The 20,097-nt window shown below is 39.8% G+C and overlaps 1 protein-coding gene across 5 annotated transcripts in view; it reads left to right on the top strand.

The window, feature by feature from the left end:
- Window positions 1-20,097, top strand: part of MINDY3 (MINDY lysine 48 deubiquitinase 3) — a 93,675-nt gene that overhangs the window by 38,321 nt on the left and 35,257 nt on the right. For 4 of the 5 annotated variants that reach the window (XM_073801695.1, XM_019933498.3, XM_019933499.2 and 1 more), the window contains one exon: window positions 2,520-2,600. The exons of the other annotated variant lie outside the window; for it this stretch is intronic. In XM_073801695.1, coding sequence (XP_073657796.1) covers window positions 2,520-2,600 — 81 coding nt within the window. The remainder of the gene's footprint in view (window positions 1-2,519; window positions 2,601-20,097) is intronic. 5 annotated transcript variants of the gene reach the window in all.

Below are 20,097 nucleotides of genomic sequence, written 5' to 3'. Positions count from 1 at the left end.
TCATATGTGTTCATTAAGACAAATGAAACAGTCTCTCTCACGGGCTCTCTAGGTGTCTCTCTCTCTCTTTCCCTCTCCTGCCCCTGTATGCGTGCGTGCGCATACTCGCACGTGAGATAAAAGGTGACTCAGTGCTTTTGGCTGTGCACCTTTTAAAAAACTCATACATAACTCATGCATAAAATTCACCATTTTAAAGTGTGCTATTGAGTGGTTTTTCGTATATTCATAGGGCTGTGCCATTATGACCATTATCTAATACCAATATGTTTTCCTCTCTCCAAAAAGATCCTCTAAACCAGGGGTCCCCAAACCCCAGGCCTCACAGCAGGAAGTAAGCGGCGGGCGAGCGAGCAAGCGAGCGAAGCTTCATCTGCCACTCCCCACTGCTCCCCATTGCTCGCATTACCGCCTGAGCCATCCGCCCCCGCCCCCATTCCCCCCACTCCCCTGCAACCCCGGTCCATGGAAAAATTGTCTTCCACGTAACCGGCCAAAAAGGTTGGGGACTCCTGCTCTAAACCCTTTAGCTGTCACCTCCTCGTTCCTCCCCAGCCCCTGGCAACTTTCTGTCCCTGCAGTTTTGCCTGTTTTGGACATTTCATTTAAATGGAATCCTACAGTATGTGGCCTTTAGTGTCTGGCTTCTTTCACTTAGCATAATGTTCTCAGTCTTCATTCATGTTTTAACATGTATTAGTACTTCATTCCTTTGTATGACCAAATAATATTCTATTGTGTGATATATCAGTTTATATCAGTTTCATTTTTCTATTTATCAGTTGATGGACATTTGGCTTGTTTCTGATTTTTGACTATTACGCATAATACTGCTATGAACATTAATATATAAGTCTTTAGTGAGCATGTTTTTATTTGTCTTGAGTGTATACCCAGGAGTGAAATTACTTGGTCATATGGTAGTTATATACGTAGCTTTTGGAGGAACTGTCAAACTGTTTTCCAAAGTGGTTGCTCCATTTATGCCTTCTTTTATTTATTTTTCTTATTACAAACACTTCGTGAGCTCAGCACTCATTTACCCTTTGATCCCACTGTTTGTAATTTTATCCTCATGTTTTACTTCTACCTTAAACGCACACACATATATAAACACACACACTTTTTCTAAAGGAGAAGTTAAACAGCACCTGAACTTTTCACTGCAAGAGGCAGCGTGATGTAATAGAAAGCTGCCACATGAGGAATTATAAAACCTGAGCTTTAACCCCAGCTCTGTACTAGTTAGCTGTCTGAATTCCGGCGAAGCACGGGTCCTGTGGAGTTCGCAGCTTCCTTATGTAAAGTGGAAGGCCTTGCACTGAACACCTCTAAAATCCCTTCACTCTGAACTGTGACCAGAGCTTTTCCTGTTTCTTTGTCCTTGTGCTGTTAACACTTTTCTCTTGTCCTCAAACCATCCTTCCTCCTCTGCTGGTTCACCACTGCTGTTAGCATATCCGCTCATCCCTCCCTGTCCTCCTAGGTCAAAGATACTAGCATTACGATCCCCGAATACAAAAGAGTACCCGCCTCTTTCCCATTTCCCTCCTAATGATAGCAGTCAGTTCCAAAGGGTGGTTGAAAGCCGGGCACCAGAGCAGGGCTTTTGGCTGCTTAGGGGCGAATGGTTGGCCCTGACTGCTGCGAGCAGCCACCTGGAATTTTCCAGTTCTAGGGAGTCTGTGTGAGAAAAGAAAATTCAGCACATGTGATTGGTAAGGCTAGTTGTCAGAGTCTTTGTCCATCTAAGAGTGTGGGTGATTCATGTGAACGTGATCCGAGTTCACAAGTCTGTTGAATTTTAAGCTTTTTTTTCTCGGTCACGCACAAAAAAATCATACTCTCAAATTTGGGGTACTGTCATTTTTATATTAAATATATAACCTCGAAGGCAGGCTATAAAGTATAACTTCTTACATATTTTAAAGAGACTTAATACTGTAAAACTTTGAATTTACTTCCTACCATGAAGAATCAAATGACAGGATTCTTTTATATTCTTAAATGTTTGGGAGTGTGTGTTTTGCTTTAGAGAGATTACTGTGTTGCCCCAGGTTCTTTGAAGACAGAATATTCTTAAGGTTTTTCCCCTTATTTATTCATATATCTACTCACTTGTTAATTTATAATTATTTTCCTGATAATTGTTGTCAAGGTTATAGTTTTAGGGTTTGAGGTACCAAGCTGAATTTCTAGAAGTGGTCATTTTATCTAGGATCTTTAGTGAAACCTGAGAATGATTCTTAGAGCTAAACTAATTCTTTTTAGCTGTGTTAAATCTGTATTATTCTTCTAGTGGAAAGGTGTAGTTAAAAACTTAGCCCTGACAGTCTTTATAACATTCCTTTTTTACACTTAGCATTTGACCATTATGGGTAAGGCATTCTGGCACAATCCATTATTCCCTTTCAATATGAATTAGACACTTCAGTTATGCTTCAGATATTCGTTGGCAGATATTTAACAGGCAGTATAAAATTTTCATTTGTTTATTTATTTTGCTACATTTGTTCTAGGTTGGTTCTTACTTGAAATCTCCAAAATTCCCTATTTGGATTGTTGGCAGTGAAACTCACCTCACCGTATTTTTTGCCAAGGTATGCTTATTGCAGGATTTTTTTTTTTTTTTTTGTAAGTATGACATCAGGCAAACAAGTAATATAAGTCCATGTTTAGTTTGGATCTTTGTACAGACTTCAGTGTATTCCCACTGTGAAGTGGATTGTTTCAAAATCTAAAAAGTTAATACTAAAGGGCGTACTGTTGTACTGCTTTGGTTTTGGAATCATTTCAGTAAAATCAGTCATGATTTACTTATAATTTCTTTATCTTTTCCAACTTTAGAACTTTGGCTCTTGATTTTTTTCAGAAATCACTTGTGTTATGGTGAAAATAATTGAAATTAAATGTTTTGGTTTACTCTTTTGCAGAGAGGATAAGAATCTAACTTACGTGATATAAAATAGTTTTATTTATAACATCTAGGAAAAAGCATTTTAAAATCTATTAATAGTTCAGTGGTATACAAGTCAGTTGCTCTTTCAGGATGGAATATTTCCTACAGTTTTAGTAGATACAATATTACAATATTGAACTAGATTAAATACATTTGAATATGTTTGTTATAAAGTTCTTGCAACAAAACTGTTGCTAAATCCCAGCCTTTATAATATTTCTTTTTCCACAATTGAGTGGTTAAGAGCCTTGAAGTCAGACAGCCTTCGTTAGAATCCCAACCATGCCGCTTCCTAACATGGCTCAGCCTCTTCTCCCATGTCTTTAAAATAGGGTTTAATAATAGTGCCTTGCTCTTAGGATTGTTGTCAGGCTTAAATATTAAACAATTAGCAGTACCTAGTACAAGTTAAATGCCCAGTATATCTTAGCTGTTGTCATCATCATCATTGCCGTTTTCATTATTCTACATTTATTAAACATTTCTGGTATGCCTACATAGAGTTGCTAGATGTTGGACTAAAGGAAGAAAATATATAATTATATTTTTGATGTTTCTTAATTCTGTTGCACTTTCCTGATTACTCAACGTGCTTTTTCAGCTTGTACTTGTTAAAGTACTTTATTTGTTTCCGTAAGAAGTATGAATTGTATAAATTGTACCAAAGACTGAACTGACAGTGCTAAGTTTTGTGGATCTATTTCATTATTTATTACTGTATTCACTTTTATTGTGCTGGCAAACATCCAGCTAGTGGATTTAGTGAAAGAAACATACTTACCTTTCCTTAAACAAGGAAAGCTATAAAATACAACCGTAAGAGTACAGACCATACTGATTTGTTACATTTCGTCTGACGGCTTTTGCTATATATTTTCCTCCTGAAGTAGAGAGGAAGAAGTTAAAAGCAAATGTAAACTACAGAACCTAAACAACTAATTCCTGCCTGTGAGGATTTCATCATTTGACTCATTTTAGTGTCAAGTGTTATAAATTTCCAGAAAAGGAAATCAATTCCAATTCACATACAGAAATGTATTTTCAAGCCAATTATTATTTTTATCACCAACCCTATTCTTTAACATTAGGAAAACTAATAAATTCTATCAAACTATATGTGTCAAATATAAAAGATACTAAGATAAAAATATTTTAAACCTTAAATTTTATGATTGATATTTAAGAAATGATTTTGTTGTCAAAACAGCAGAAGAGGTTTCACGGGAGGTTAATAGAAGGAACAGTGTCACTTGTGCTATGTAAATATGCATTTTGTTTTCAAACATCGAAATGTTAGGTATGTTGAGAGAGTCATGGGAGTGAATGATACCCACCTTTCTATGGAGTAGACACTCCTTACCTACCTGTTCTGGTATTCTTTGTTGTTCCCATAGCAGTGGGTCCATTGTGCTGTTGCATTTATCACATGATGCACCGTTGCTACTACCCGCGCCTTTCTTTGCATGGCCCGTGGTCAGCAGTGGGGCACGGACTGTCTCATTCATCTTCTTATCCGTAGGCCCCAGCCACTGCATTGAAAAGTGGAATTGAGCCATGAAGTACATAGGAAAACTTTAAAAACCCTGCCACACCAGTTGTGGACCTGACAAAACACACTCAGCGTACACCGTGGATGTCAGTCAGGGTTTTTAAATCTGTCTTCATGTATTTGCATCCTTGAAGCTGCTAATAATCCTGATAGGAAAGTGCACACACACATGAAGTAATTATAGAAAAGCTTACGTTAAGATTTCAGGTTCTTCTACTGTTATAAATCATAAAGACCAGGTATTCCAAATACCTTATCTCTCTTTTAGAACTCTTAAATTTTGTACTGATTGTTTTGATACTTACCTTTGTGTTTTCCCCATCTGGTATATAGACTGGCACATACTGTAGAGAAATTCATTAGTTTAATGAATAAAGCCTTTGCACGAATTTCCTACAGTTGGGTTCCAGTGACGTTTATATCTTCTAAAAATATGTCCTCATGACTCACTCTGAAGCTTCTTAAAAGCACGGGTACTTCCTTTTCCGTGAATTTTAGCACAATTGAATTTGGATTGCTTGAACATGTTATCTTTATAGAGTTACAGGTAAAAAAATTTTCCCTTTGAAATAAAGTATTCTAAAGCTGGAAGAACATGTAAATGGTAAATAACATTGATGATACTTGGTAGCATTTACTAGGTCCAATTTTAAGTTTTTTTAAATGAAGCAGTATTTATATAGTCTTTATCATATAGAAAATACTGTCAATTTTGCTTTTCTTTATGTTACAACAAGATCCATTACTTGGTCATTCTTTCTTGGATATTTATGTATTTGCACAAGTAATTTTAGCTATGGCTTTGTTTTTGTTATTCTGTTTGATTTTTGGTTTCTTTGTTTCTGGTAGGTAGGTTCACTTTATGTTCTTGGCCTGAAATGAACAACAGAGTTTTGTTCCCGGCCCCCCACCTGCCCCAGACCTTAATGTGAATGTTTATATCTTTTTCTGTAAAACTGGTGTGTGTGTTTGTCTGGAAATGTATTTTGTGTGCTGATTTCTTTGTCCTGATTACGATGAAGTAAAAAAGCATGTTTTAAGGTCAAAGTTTTCAAGGCAGTCTGTAATTTGGCATTGTAAAATGCCTTTGAAAAGCAGTCACCTTCTTCTTGTGACTTACACACTGGAGGTGGTAATAGTTGCAGTTCTCTGCCTTCACATATATACCCATTTGTCAGATATTTACAGGGTGTATAATATGTGCCTGGTATTATGCAGGGTGCTGTGAATACATGGTAAGGGAAAGGATTAGGCACCTGTTTTTATGGAAGTGTGCATTTTAACGGGGGAGGCATTAATCAAAGAGTCACACTTATAAAATTACAGCTGTGATGGATGCTAACAAAACACAGGTCTGTAAAGCTTTAAGGAAGATTAGGAACCTCTCCTTGAGGAATTGATGTTGAAAGTGAGCCCTGAGGCATCAGTAAGATGAAACTACAGGGAGAGGGAAAAAAGAGCATTCCCTACTTAAAGAAACAGTTGGAGCAAGCAAACAGCCATAGAAGAAAGGACTGTGGTGTGAACAACGGAGAGGAGAGCAGGAGCGCTGAGAACTGGGGGCGGGACCGGGGGCGTGAGGAGGCTGCAAAGGTAGGCAGCCCATGCGACTCTCTTCTAAGAGTAAGGACCGCCACTAGACTTTAAAAATCGGTGGGAGTAGTTTGCGGGGGAGATATGAGGGAAGGGAGCAGGACTAAAAATGCACTTTGTAAAGATCACTCTGGCCAGTTGTGGAAGACAGACACTGAAGGATATCCTAGGAGTAGGTGAACAAGACTCCCGTAGTCTTCCTGGTGAGCAAAGTGTAGTTTGGTCCAGGGGAATGATGATAGAGATGGATAGAAGTACAACTTGAACAACACCGGGTTTGAACTGAGCGGGTCCACTTACACACGGATTATTTTTCCATAGTAAATCCTACACACTTCCCAGTTGGTTGGATCCCCAGGTGGTTGAATCCGTGGATGCGGAACCACGGATACAGAGGAACCATGGATACATAGGACCGATTATAAGTTAAATGTGAGTTTTCGGTGGTGCTGAGTGAGGGTCAGCACCCCCAACCCCTGCATTGTTCAAGGATCAACTGTATATAAATTTGAGAGATTTATACCCGAGTTAAGCTGACAGGACTTGGTGATAGAGTGGCTCGGATAGACGAGGGGTGAGAAGCCTCATGAGATGTGTGTTTTTAATGATTAGATCTCAGCAGCTTTTCACTTGTTGAATGTACCCACTCATGATTAAAGCAATTTATTTTTCTTTGGCCAAATTGACCAGGTCAAGATACTGCAATGAAACGGCCCAACCAAATAATCTCACAGTGAGGTTTCCAAGTCCTGCCCACACAGACAGTGCTTTTTAGTTTTTCCACATATTAGCAGACCACCAAGGATCATCAGATATTTGAGGAATGCTAACGTGAAAAACAGAAATCAAGGACTTCCCTGGCATTCCAGTGGTTAGAACTCCACGCTCTCACTGCAGGGGGCACGGGTTCAGTCCCTGATTGGGGAACTAAGATACTGCAAGCCAAGTGGCTTGGCCAAAAAAAAAGAAAAACAGAAATAAGAGCAAATAAGGAAAAAGGAACCGAAAAGATCAGAGACAGTGAAGGCATGAAAGAAAAACTTCAAAACACCAAAAACCGTAAGAGAAGTTATTATATCCATGAAACTATGGAGGCGATAAGGACAGAACATTTGAAGGACGAAAGAGAAACTGAAAACTTACTGAAAGAATTGAAAGACAAATTGGAGAATTCTCTTTCCTCCATCATTGCTCTAGCTTCCTAACTGATGACTAGACCATGCTGTTGCCCTTCATGGGTCTGTAGTAGCTTCTCAATTCAGGACTAAAAGGAGCCCATTAAAATGTAAGTCACTTCACGTCATTGGCTCCCTTTTCACTAAGAGTAAAAGCCAAAGTCCTTAGAATGACCCCCTAGGCCCTTCCTTTGCTAATCAGATTCCCTGTTGCCCTCTAATCTCATTTCCTACTACTCTCCCCTCCTGTCTTGCTTGGCCACGGTGGCCTTCCCTCTGCCTCAAAAGTGAGGCAAGCCCTCTGCCCCTGCTCTTCCCTTTAGGATCTTGCATCAGATGTCTGTATAAAGGATTCCTTCCTACCTTCAGGTCAGCATTCAAGTGTCACCTCCTTAGTGAGGCCTTCTCTAGCCACCTTTTCTAAAAGCTCAACCCCATCCTTTCCCCCTTTTCATTAAGATTCTCTCTCCCGCTCATTCTCGAAAATAGATTTATTTTTGGCGGGGGCCGTGCCGCACCACGCAGCTTGCGGGATTTTGGTTCCCTGTCCAGGGATTGAGCCCACACCATTGGCAGTGAAAGTGAGGAGTCCCGACCACTGTACCACCAGGGAATTCCCTCAAAAATAGATTTTTTTAAAAAATATTATTTATTTATTTTGGCCACACTGGGTGTTGGTTGCAGCCTGCGGGCTCTTAGTTGCAGCATGTAGACTTCTTACTTGCAGCATGTGGACTCTTAGTTGCAGCTAAGTGGTCTTTGTGGTTTGATTTACATTTTCCTCATGACTGATGATGTTGATCATCTTTTTATGTGCTTTTTGGCCATTTGTATATCTTCTTTGGAGAATTGTCTATTCAGGTCCCTTGTCTATTTTTGAATTAGGTTGTTTGTCTTTTTATTGAAATGAAAGGTTTTAATAAATCCTGGTTACTAGGCACATACTATATATCTTAGTTATTTGTTTTATGTATTACCTGCCTCACTAGTAAGCTTTATGACAGCAGGATTTTGGTCTGTTTTGTTTCTGTTTCCTAACACCAAGAACAGTGTCAGGCACAGTGTTCATGCTCTATAGATTGCTGTTAAAGAAATAAATTAGCAGAAAACACCGAAGATTTATTTCACATTGTGATATAAGCATGTTAGTACTTGATAAAGGGGGAAAAGGGGACGTAAGTGTGCCAAGTTGTCTTTGATTACAAGAATTCAGTAGATCCCGGTGGTCTGACACGGGCCCTACCCTAGAGGCTGCTGTGGGAGGATGGTCCCCCCTGGCGCCTGGGTGCCCCTGAAGGCCCCTGCAGTCCGTGGAGCTGATCCCTGCCATGTGGCTGACAGGCTCTTCATGCTCCGGCCGGGTGTCAGGCCTGTGGCTCTGAGGTGGGAGAGCCGAGTTCAGGACATTGGTCCACCAGTGACCTCCCAGCTCCACGTAATATCAAACGGCAAAAGCTCTCCCAGAGATCTCCATCTCAACACTAAGACTCAGCTCCATTCAACGACCAGCAAGCTGTAGTGCTGGGCACCCTATGCCAAACAACTGAAAGACAGGAACACAACCCCACCCATTAGCAGAGAGGCTGCCTAAAATCATAATAAGGACATAGACACCTCAAAACACACCACTGGATGCAGTCCTGCCCACCAGAAAGACAAGATCCATCCTCATCTACCAGAACACGGGCACCAGTCCCCTCCACCAGGAAGCCTACACAACCCATTGAACCAACCTTACCCACTGGGGGCAGACACCAAAAACAATGGGAACTACGAACCTGCAAAAAGGAGACCCTAAGCACAGTAAGTTAAGCAAAATGAGAAGGCAGAGAAACACACAGCAGATGAAGGAACAAGGTAAAAACCCACCAGACCAAACAAATGAAGAGGGAATAGGCAGTCTACCTGAAAAAGAATTCAGAGTAATGATAGTAAAGGTGATCCAAAATCTTGGAAATAGAATGGAGAAAATATGAGAAACGTTTAACAAGGACCTAGAAGACCTAAAGAGCAAACAAACAATGATGAACAACATAATAAATGAAATTAAGAATTCTCTAGAAGAAATCAATAGCAGAATAACTGAGGCAGAAGAACAGATAAGTGACCTGGAAGATAAAATAGTGGAAATAATACCACAGAGAAGAATAGAGAAAAAAGAATGAAAAGAATCGAGGACAGTCTCAGAGACCTCTGGGAAAACATTAAATGCACCAACATTCAAATTATAGGGATCCCAGAAAAAGAAGAGAAAAATAAAGGGACTGAGAAAATATTTGAAGAGATTATTGAAAACTTCCCTAATATGGGAAAGGAAATAGTCAATCAAGGCTAGGAAGCGCAGAGAGTCCCACACAGGATAAATCCAAGGAGAAATATGCCAAGACACATATTAATCACAAAAATTAAATACAAAGAAAAAATATTAAAAGCAGCAAGGGAAAAACAACAAATAACATACAGGGGAATCCATATAAGGTTAACAGCTAATCTTTCAGCAGAAACTCTGCAAGCCAGAAGGGAGTGGCAGGACATATTTAAAGTGATGAAAGGGAAAAACCTACAACCAAGATTACTGTACGTAGCAAGGATCTCATTCAGATTCGAAGGAGAAATTAAAACCTTTACAGCGAGGCAAAAGCTAAGAGAATTCAGCACCAGCAAACCAGCTTTACAAAACATGCTAAAGGAACTTCTTTAGGCAGGAAACCACAAGAGAAGGAAAAGACCTACAATAACAAACCCAGAACAATTAAGAAAAGGGTAATAGGAACATATATATCAATAACTACCTTAAATGTAAGTGGATTAAATGCTCCAACCAAAAGACATAGACTGGCTGAATGGACACAAAAATAAGACCCATATATCTGCTGTCTACAAGAGACCCACTTCAGACCCAGGGACACATACAGACTGAAAGTGAGGGGATGGAAAAAGATATTCCATGCAAATGGAAATCAAAAGAAAGCTGGAGTAGCAATTCTCCTATCAGACAAAATAGATTTTAAAATAAAGACTATTAGAAGAGACAAAGAAGGACACTACATAATGATCAAGGGATCAATCCAAGAAGAAGATATAACAATTGTAAATAAATATTTATGCACCCAACATAGGAGCACCTCAATACATAAGGCAAATACTAACAGCCATAAAAGGGGAAATCGACAGTAACACAGTCATAGTAGGGGACTTTAACACCCCACTTTCACCAATGGACAGATCATCCAAAATGAAAATAAGGAAACGCAAGCTTTAAATGATACATTAAACAAGATGGACTTAATTGATATTTATAGGACATTCCATCCGAAAACAGCAGAATACACTTTCTTCTCAAGTGCTCATGGAACATTCTCCAGGATAGATCATATTTGGGTCACAAATCAAGCCTTGGTAAATTTAAGAATATTGAAATCATATTAAGTATCTTTTGAGACCACAGTGCTGTGAGACTAGGTATCAATTACAAGAAAAAAACTGTAAAAACTACAAACACATGGTGGCTAAACAATATGCTACTAAATAACCAAGAGATCACTGAGGAAATCAAAGAGGAAATCAAAATATACCTAGAGACAAATGACAACGAAAACACAACCACCCAAAACTTATGGGATGCAGCAAAAGCAGTTCTAAGAGGAAGTCTATAGCAATACAGTCCTACGTCAAGAAACAAGAAAATCTCAAATAAACAACCTAACCATTCACCTAAAGCATTAAGAGAAAGAAAGAAAGAAAAAAAACCCAAAATAAGCAGAAGGAAAGAAATCATAAAGATCAGATCAGAAATAAATGAAAAATAAATGAAGGAAACAATAGCAAAGATCAATAAAACTAACAGCTGTTTCATTGAGAAGATAAACAAAATTGATAAACCATTAGCCAGACTCATCAGGATAAAAAGGAAGACTCAAATCAACAGAATTAGAAATGGAAAAGGAGAAGTAACAACTGACAATGCAGAAATACAAAGAATCATGAAAGATTACTACAGGCAACTATATGCCAATAAAATGGACGACCTGGAAGAAATGGACTAATTCTTAGGAAAGCACAATCTTCCAAGACTGAACCAGGAAGAAATAGAAAATATAAACAGACCAATCACAAGCACTGAAATTGAGACTGTAATTAAAAATCTTACAACAAACAAAAGCTGAGGACCAGAGGGCTTCACAGGCAAATTCTATCAAACATTTAGAGAAGAACTAACACCTATCCTTCTCAAACTCTTCCAAAATATAGCAGAGGGAGGAACACTCCCAAACTCACTCTACGAGGCCACCGTCACCCTGTTACTGAAACCAAAGATGTCACAAAGAAAGAAAACTACAGGCCAATATCAGTGATGAATATACATGCAAAAATCCTCCACAAAATACTAGCAAACAGAATCCAACAGCACATTAATCCAAACAATCATACACCATGATCAAGTGGGGCTTATCCCAGGAATGCAAGGATTCTTCAATATACGCAAATCAATCAATGTGATACACCATATTAACAAACTGAAGGAGAAAAACCATATGATCATCTCAATAAATGCAGAAAAAGCTTTCGACAAAATTCAGCAGCAATTTTGATTAAAAAAACTCTCCAGAAAGTAGGCATACAGGGAAACTACCTCGACATAATAAAGGCCATATGTGACAAACCCACAGCCAACATCGTTCTCAGTGGTGAAAAACTGAAACCATTTCCTCTAACATCAGGAACAAGACAAGGTTGCCAGCCCTCACCACTATTATTCACCAAAGTTTTGGAAATTTTAGCCATGGCAATAAGAGAAGATAAAGGAATCCAAATCGGAAAAGAAGAAGTAAAATTGTCACTGTTTGCAAATGAGATGATACTACACATAGAGAATCCTAAAGATGCTACCAGAAAACTACTAGAGCTAATCAATGAATTTGGTAAAGTAGCAGGATACAAAATTAATGCACAGAACTCTCTTGCATTCCTATACACTAATGATGAAAAATCTGAAATAGAAATTAAGGAAACACTCCCATTTACCACTGCAACAAAAAGAATAAAATACCTAGGAATAAACCTACCTAAGGAGACAAAAGGTCTGTATGCAGAAAACTATAAGACACCGATGAAAGAAATTAAAGATGATACTAACAGATGGAGAGATATACTGTTATCTTGGTTGGAAGAATCAACATTGTGAAAATGACTATACTACCCAAAGCAATCTACAGATTCAGTCCAATCCCTGTCAAACTACCAATGGCATTTTTCACAGAACTAGAACAATAAGTTTCACAATTTGTATGGAGAAACAAAAGATCCCAACCAGCCAAAGCAATCTTGAGAAAGAAAAATGGAGCTGGAGGAATCAGGCTCCCAGACTTCAGACTATACTACAGAGCTACAGTAATCAAGACAGTATGGTACTGATACAAAAACAGAAATATATGTCAATGGATAGAAAGCCCAGAGATAAACCCAGGCACCTATAGTCACCTTATTTTTGATAAAGGAGGCAAGAATATACAGTGGAGAAAAGACAGCCTCTTCAATCTGTGGTGCTGGGAAAACTGGACAGCTACATGTAAAAGAATGAAGTTAGGACACTCCCTAACACCAGACACAAAAATAAACTCAAAAGAGATTAAAGAGCTAAATGTAAGGCCAGACACTATTAAACTCTTAGAGAAAAACATAGGCAGAACACCTATGACAGAAATCACCTCAAGATCCTTTTTGACCCACCTCCTAGAGAAATGGAGATAAAAACAAAAATGAACAAATGGGACCTAATGAAACTTAAAAGCTTTCGCACAGCAAAGGAAACCATAAACAAGACCAAAAGAGAACCCTCAGAATGGGAGAAAATGCTTGCAGTTGAAGCAACTGACAAAGGATTAATCTCCAAAATTTACAAGCAGTTCATGCAGCTGAATATCAAAAAAACAAACGACCCAATCCAAAAATGGGCAGAAGACCTAAATAGACATTTCTCCAAAGAAAATAAACAGATTGCCAACAAACACATAAAAGGATGCTCAACATCACTAATCATTAGAGAATGCAAATCAAAACTACAATGACAGGGCTTCCCTGGTGGCGCAGTGGTTGAGAGTCCGCCTGCCGATGCAGGGGACATGGGTTCGTGCCCCGGTCCGGGAAGATCCCACATGCCGTGGAGCGGCTGGGCCCGTGAGCCATGGCCGCGGAGCCTGCGCGTCCAGAGCCTGTTGCTCCGCAACGGGAGAGGCCACAACAGTGAGAGGCCCGCGTACCGGAAAAAAAAAAAAAAAAAAAAAAAAAAAACTACAATGAGGTATCACCTCACACCAGTCAGAATGGCCGTCATCAAAAAATTTACAAACAATAAATGCTGGAGAGGGTGTGGAGAAAAGGGAACCTTTTACACTGTTGGTGGGAATGTAAAGTGATACAGCCACTGTGGAGAACAGTATGGAGGTTCCTTAGAGAACTACAAATAGAACTACCATATGACCCAGCAATCCCACTACTGGGCATACACCCCGAGAAAACCATAATTCAAAAAGAGTCATGTACCACAATGTTCATTGCAGCTCTATTTACAATAGCCAGGACATGGAAGCAACCTAAGTGTCCATCGACAGATGAATGGATAAAGAAGATGTGGCACATATATACCATGGAATATTAGTCAGCCATAAAAAGAAATGCAATTGAGTTATTTGTAGAGACGTGGATGGACCTAGAGTCTGTCATACAGAGTGAAGTAAGTCAGAAGGAGAAAAACAAATACCATATGCTAACACATATATATGGATTCTAAAAAAAAATGGTTCTGATGAATGTAGGGCCAGGACAGGAATAAAGACGCAGACATAGAGAATGGACTTGAGGACACAGGGAGGGGGAAGGGTAAGTTGTGACAAAGTGAGAGAGTGGCATGGACATATATACACCACCAAATGTAAAATAGATAGCTAGTGGGAAGCAGCCACGTGCTTTGTGACCACCCTGAGTGATGGGATAGGGAGGTTGGGAGGGAGACGCAAGAGGGAGGAGATATGGGGATATATGTATATGTATAGCTGATTCATTTTGTTATAAAGCAGAAATTAACATACCATTGTAAAGCAATTATATATACTCCCATAAGGTTGTTAAAAAAATATTCAGTAGATCTTAAGCTTATAAATCAAGAAATAACAGTTAATGCATGCAGTATCCTATATGGAGACAAAAACAGAATGACTTGCTTTTATTCTGCCTGATCAACTTAAATACACATAACATACACAGGTTCTTTCTCCAGATTAGTGAATAAAAACAATTTTGATGAGTATTTGTAAGTAAACATTGTCACATTATATACGCTATCATATTTAAAATTTGCCTTCATGGTTGAGGATGGGTAAGAAAATTGTTTCTATTCAGTGAAATAACTGTTTTGGTTTTTCTTTTCAAGATGAACAGCTTATCTTTAGGAGTCTAAGTAATTACAATTTTTTAGAAAGAGTTATAAGTTTGTCATTTTAAATTCAGTGCCATCTGTTTACTTAATAAAATCACTTGATATTTGAGATGTCCAATGGCCCAGAACTTATTTTTATATCATTGGAACTGTCTTCTTGACCCATAGAGAATCACTGAACACATTTTGTAGGACTGGGAGAGATTTTTCACAATTGAGTTTTATTTATTTGAATGTCAATGTTGAAAATAAATTTTAATAACCTTTATGAACAGGTTGTAAAACTTCAGATAATTTATGACCATCTTCTCTATGTAATCTTTAAATTTTTAAATTGAACTCTGCCATGTTTTATTAAGTCATCTTTTCTAGCCAGTGTAGACATGGTCATCTTTTTAATCTTAGCATCTGTGTGAAGCAGCAAACATGATACTGTACTCTGACGTGTTTTAGAGAACGTGGTTGGAAAAAATGTAGCTTGCTACCCTATGTAAATAGGAGTTTTCTAGTTAATATTGAGGGGGGAAAGCACAGAATCTAACTGCAGGGACCTTTTAGGAGCTCAGAGTCATCAAGCAGCAGGGGTTTCACAGAACCCGCCAATAGAAGGTTTCTTGGTGAAGAGAGGACAGTCCGATGACACAGTTGAGACGTTCTGCATCTCCAGATTTCTGGGAAGGACTTTTTTTGACACCAGCTCTGTAGGCTGGCAAGCGTCTTCTCCTTCAGTTTGCTCCTTTCTCTCCTGCACTTCCGAGAAACACCAGAGAAAAACTCTGCAGGGCGTGTTTTCCACTGTGAAGCAGACCCTCTGCCTTTAGGGGTCCCCTAGGCTTGCGCCTGGACTTGGACTAGACTCCTTGGAAAGTGGGCACCTGGAGAGCTGTCAGGGATGCAGCATGCACCCTTGCGGGCACAGGTTCACAAGACAGGTTTGGAATGAACCTGGGATGTAGATGGAGAAGGGAGGTCCTGTGAGCCATGGCCCAGAAGGGGACTGTACTTGAGTGTTGCTGTGACAATGGATGTGCCTGCAGAGACGGGAAGAGGAGGCACCCAAAGCACGGCCAGCAGTCTCCTCCTGCCCACTGAGCCGGGCAGGTTCAAAGCTCTGCCCTTGCCTTGGGCACAGCGGCAGTGCCTCTGTCCCTGGGACGTACCTGAGGGAGGGCCTCTAGAAAGGTTGCTGGTTTAGATGAAACCAGGAGGCTAAGTAAGGCTCAGGCTGTCCGCTGGAGACAGTGGCTGGGGGCTCCTGTCTCAGCCCCGCCAGCCCCACCTCAGCCCCCTGTATCCAGCCGGGCCAGTGGGAGAACTGGGAAGGGGCCTGCCCCCTCTTCACTGTGGCTTATGTTTGCTAGGCCAGTTATGGTGCCCCAGTGATGCAGTGTTTTCCCTCTTCTGTTTCCCTCCCAGTGTCCCCTTTTCAGGGTTTTCTGGAGGATTTTGTTGTTGTTGTTTTTCTTCCTCTCTTCATTTGCGTTTGAGGATCGTGGTCAGTGGAGCCCCACCATCCCCTGGAGGGACCCTGTGGTTTCTGTGCGAAGAGGCACCTGCTCCCACTTTGACGAGGGTGAAGGGCAGCGGGTTGCCGTTTGTTATATTCATGCCCCTCCACCACCACGGGCGATGCTTTAAAGGTTCAACTCCTGTACAGAGAAGGATTTGCTACGTTTGCAGTTGGGTGTCAGCATCAGGACCCATGGGTGTCTTCCCCACTCACGCGTCCCACCGGGCACCTTGACTCTTCGATCCAAAGTTCCTTAAAGGGGCACAGCCTGGCCTGGTCCGCAGCCTCAGGGGTCTGGGATCCCTGTGGCGCTTCCTGAAGTCCAGGTTGGCAAGAGACTGTGGGGTCTGAGGCCAGCCGGAAGGGGGGCTCCTCCAGCAACCCAGGTGGCAGCCGGCCCCTACCTGGGACCCTTCCCTCCCACCCAGCCAGGGGGCTGGGTTCCAAAGCGGTGAGCGAGCTCGTGGCCTGGCACGGGGCTGGAGTCTCCCGGCCCCGCCGGGCAGTGCGTCCAGGGTCATTCAGGTGCCAAGCATCAGGAAATCATTTTGTGCAACCACCTGAAGCAGAGATATTTTTAAAAAAGCATAAATTATTCTCAGTTGTGCTGTGATGATCCTGCCTTTTTCTTTTCCCCGTGACTTCGCATCAGTGATTCTTTCACATCAGGTAAATCTTGAGAAAGCCTTGGTGCCCCTCCCTCCCGGGCCCCACTCAGTACCCATGCGTGTGCACCCCCAGCCTTTCTCAGTAGTTAAGACGTTCTAGGCAATGCCATAGGCACAGCTGACTGTGTGTCTCTGAGTGCAAGAAACTCAAGTCATCTTAAAAAAATACCAAAAAAAAAAAATTTACAAGAAAAGAAACACAAAAAAATCTTTTTAGGCCAGAGTTTTCTACAGGTACTAATGAATATTTTTCTTAATCCTTGGAAGTTTTATGTGTTTAATATTTCTTAGTACCAGTAGCATTAATTTATACTTTTGTAGCAACACAATATTTTTATAAACAGCCAGTGCATTGGCTCAAGTCTCCACAAGGGGCTTATGCAGGGTTTTCTTGGGACCTGTGTACACTGTACTGTATTTAAAAAAACAAGTTACCTAGTGTCACCCTTGCTGTGTTAATTAACAGAAGACGTTGTTTCCGGTCTCCTGTGTCATTGGTGTGGACCCAGCAGTTCTCCAAGGAGTCACGTTGCCTGGGGGTTGAGTTGACGGTTCTTGTGATATGTAAACCCCCAAGACCAAACTTGAGGGTTTATTTAGGCTTTTTTTCTGTTTGTCCTTTGGATTTTTGGTTTCATTTTGTTTTGGTACCATTTGCCATTTACACCCAAATCAGTTTTGTGGTGTTTAAAACTTTTACTGATGTCAAATGGAGGAAAGGAACAGAAAAAAAAAAAAAAAAAGATTTTTACAAGGTAATAAAATTTAAAACTGAGCTGTTTAAATGTTGCTCTTTTTACCTGTCTGTTCTTGTCCAAAAGTGGGACATTCCTAGGGAGAAGAGGAAAGTTCCACTTGGTTCCTTAAATCGCCAAAAGCCCCTGCCGGAAATTCAGCACCCCCTACACCCCGAATTCTTGCAACATTATTTCCCAGTTGGTTGATGCCAAGGCAAAAAGACATTGTTTTAATGGTTAGGGAGGATCAGTTGCTTAAATGATTTCATCTCAGTGTTGTATTTATGGTTTGACAATAAAACTACCTTGTGGGGGGGAAGGATGTGGGTGAGGTGAACTGTAGTACAGTGTACGTACATGGACCTCCTCAAAGAAGGAGACAGTTTCTGTTAAGTAAGGTAGAGAATGCTCCAAGAAGGCCTTCTGAACGATGGCAGAGTAAAACCTTTCGATCTGTACCTTGGGAGGGAGCGAGCCCTGTGTGCATGGGTAGGGTGTTCACATATACCATGGTACTCTTCATGAGTTAGTTGAAAACCTGCAGATCTCCTGAACAGGTAGAAGAAATGATTTTGACCAGTAGATGCTTAAGGAATTTAGAACTTTATTGTTAAAACAAGGTGGTGTAACATTTGTTTTATAATATATTAAATCATTTCTTCTTTTAGAAGCCAGGCCTTTTCGTACTGAGACATGTTAATATACTTTAAATGCCCAAGTATTACCTGATAGAACATTTGGACATTTGTCCTGTTATGTTTTTCATCTCTCTAATCATCATTTTTCCCTTTGCCTCATTGACTTCCTTTTTTATATTTGGGGCCTAAGATTAAATTACTTGGGTCACTTTCATATTTTCCCCTTGAACTGGAACTAATTATGGACTTAATTTTCAATGCAAATTCAAGACAAGGGCTTTAAATTTGAAAATATGATACTTTAATATTATTAGAATTATATATATATAAAGTGTTAGACAAATAAATTAGGCATTTTTGGTTTTGTGCATTTGAATCTCTGGGATGACAGCTGCTGGTACAACATAAAAATAGTTGGAACCTACCTGTAACATCTAATTTCATCTTCAGAAGATCAGTGACTAATTTCCTTGGTAATCCATTTCAGACTTTCTTTTGAAGTTGGGAAGATGAGTTTTACATTCCTTTTTGTTCTCTCTTATGGTTATAAAAGGACTCTTTGTATGTGTATACAGAGTGTCACCTTTGACCTTTCCTATGATAAAGCAGTTTTCCTTTTAGATAAGAACACATGAAAACACACTTCTGTTTAAAGGCACAGTATATAGAGAAACTGAATTTAATGCAAAGGAGAAACAAAACATTTAACTGTTCCTGCATGAGCAGACTGTTCTTACAGTGGTATCTGTTCCTGGGAATCTAGATAGAATTCTTTCTACAGAGCAAGCTCCTTTGTGTATCACTCTTCAGTGTAACATTAACAAGACTACTGCAGTTACATGATAGAGCCCTTTTTGAGGGTGTTCAAAAGTTGGACAGTTCTACTTTACCATTAATACATTCCTCTACATGTATCCACAGTTTTAAGGAAATGAAGTAAAATGATGCTTTATAGATCTTATTATAAAGAATATTCACTTCTATGTATCTTGAATTACTGGGTAAAAGTCTTGGGAGTTGGAATATAATTAGATTCACAGTTGGGCATTTTGTAAAATAATAGGGTTTTCTTATGTATTAATGCGGTTTAGTCATCCCATCCGTTTATCCTAAGTATATTTTAGAGTTTGTGCATTTGTTTAAATTTCATGCCTTATCTGCTACAGAAAGGAAATGGATTTAAGAGCTAAAGTATTAATCTTTATAGTTTAAATCATAACTTGTCATGTTTCTGTATTGGTTTTTATGAATTTTTTTTCTCTTAGTTAATCATGTCAGTGATGTCACCCAGCTTACTGAAATTAGTTCCTCTTTCCATTTGAATTTGTTTCTTACAACTTTTTGTTACAGTAGAACCCAAATAATTGTCCAAGCAAGATAAAGTATCGCTGATATAAAGGCCTAAAGGCGTTCTGTTATGAGTGAAGTCCGTGAGTTTTCATTAGAATCAGCATTGATGAGTCCACATCTCTACCTGTCCGTCTAGAATTGATGAAAATAATTGTAGCAAATGGAGCGGGTAGCAGAAAAGGCCTTACAGCATATATTTAATGTATGATAGTGAGTATTAACAGGTTTATGATTTTGTTTATTTTCCTGTGCTTTTGTTTATGTTATCATCTGCCCAGGTTGTGATCACAGTCCTGCTCAGCATTCATGGTCCAGCCTTGCTTGACAGCTTTTGTGATGTGATTGCTGATTCTCTCACTCCCTTATGCTCGTGGAATTTCTTTAAACTTCCTACCTCCTTGTGATCGGGTACTACCTGATTTAGCTGCTTTCCCCCAGTACCTAGTAGAGCAGACACTGGGCATGGTGCTAAGTACTGTTGAA

Source organism: Tursiops truncatus, chromosome 2 (genome assembly GCF_011762595.2).
Source record: "Tursiops truncatus isolate mTurTru1 chromosome 2, mTurTru1.mat.Y, whole genome shotgun sequence".
NCBI lineage: Eukaryota > Metazoa > Chordata > Mammalia > Artiodactyla > Delphinidae > Tursiops > Tursiops truncatus.
Note: the sequence above shows the minus strand (reverse complement) of the source record. Positions and strands in the feature narration are given on the sequence as shown.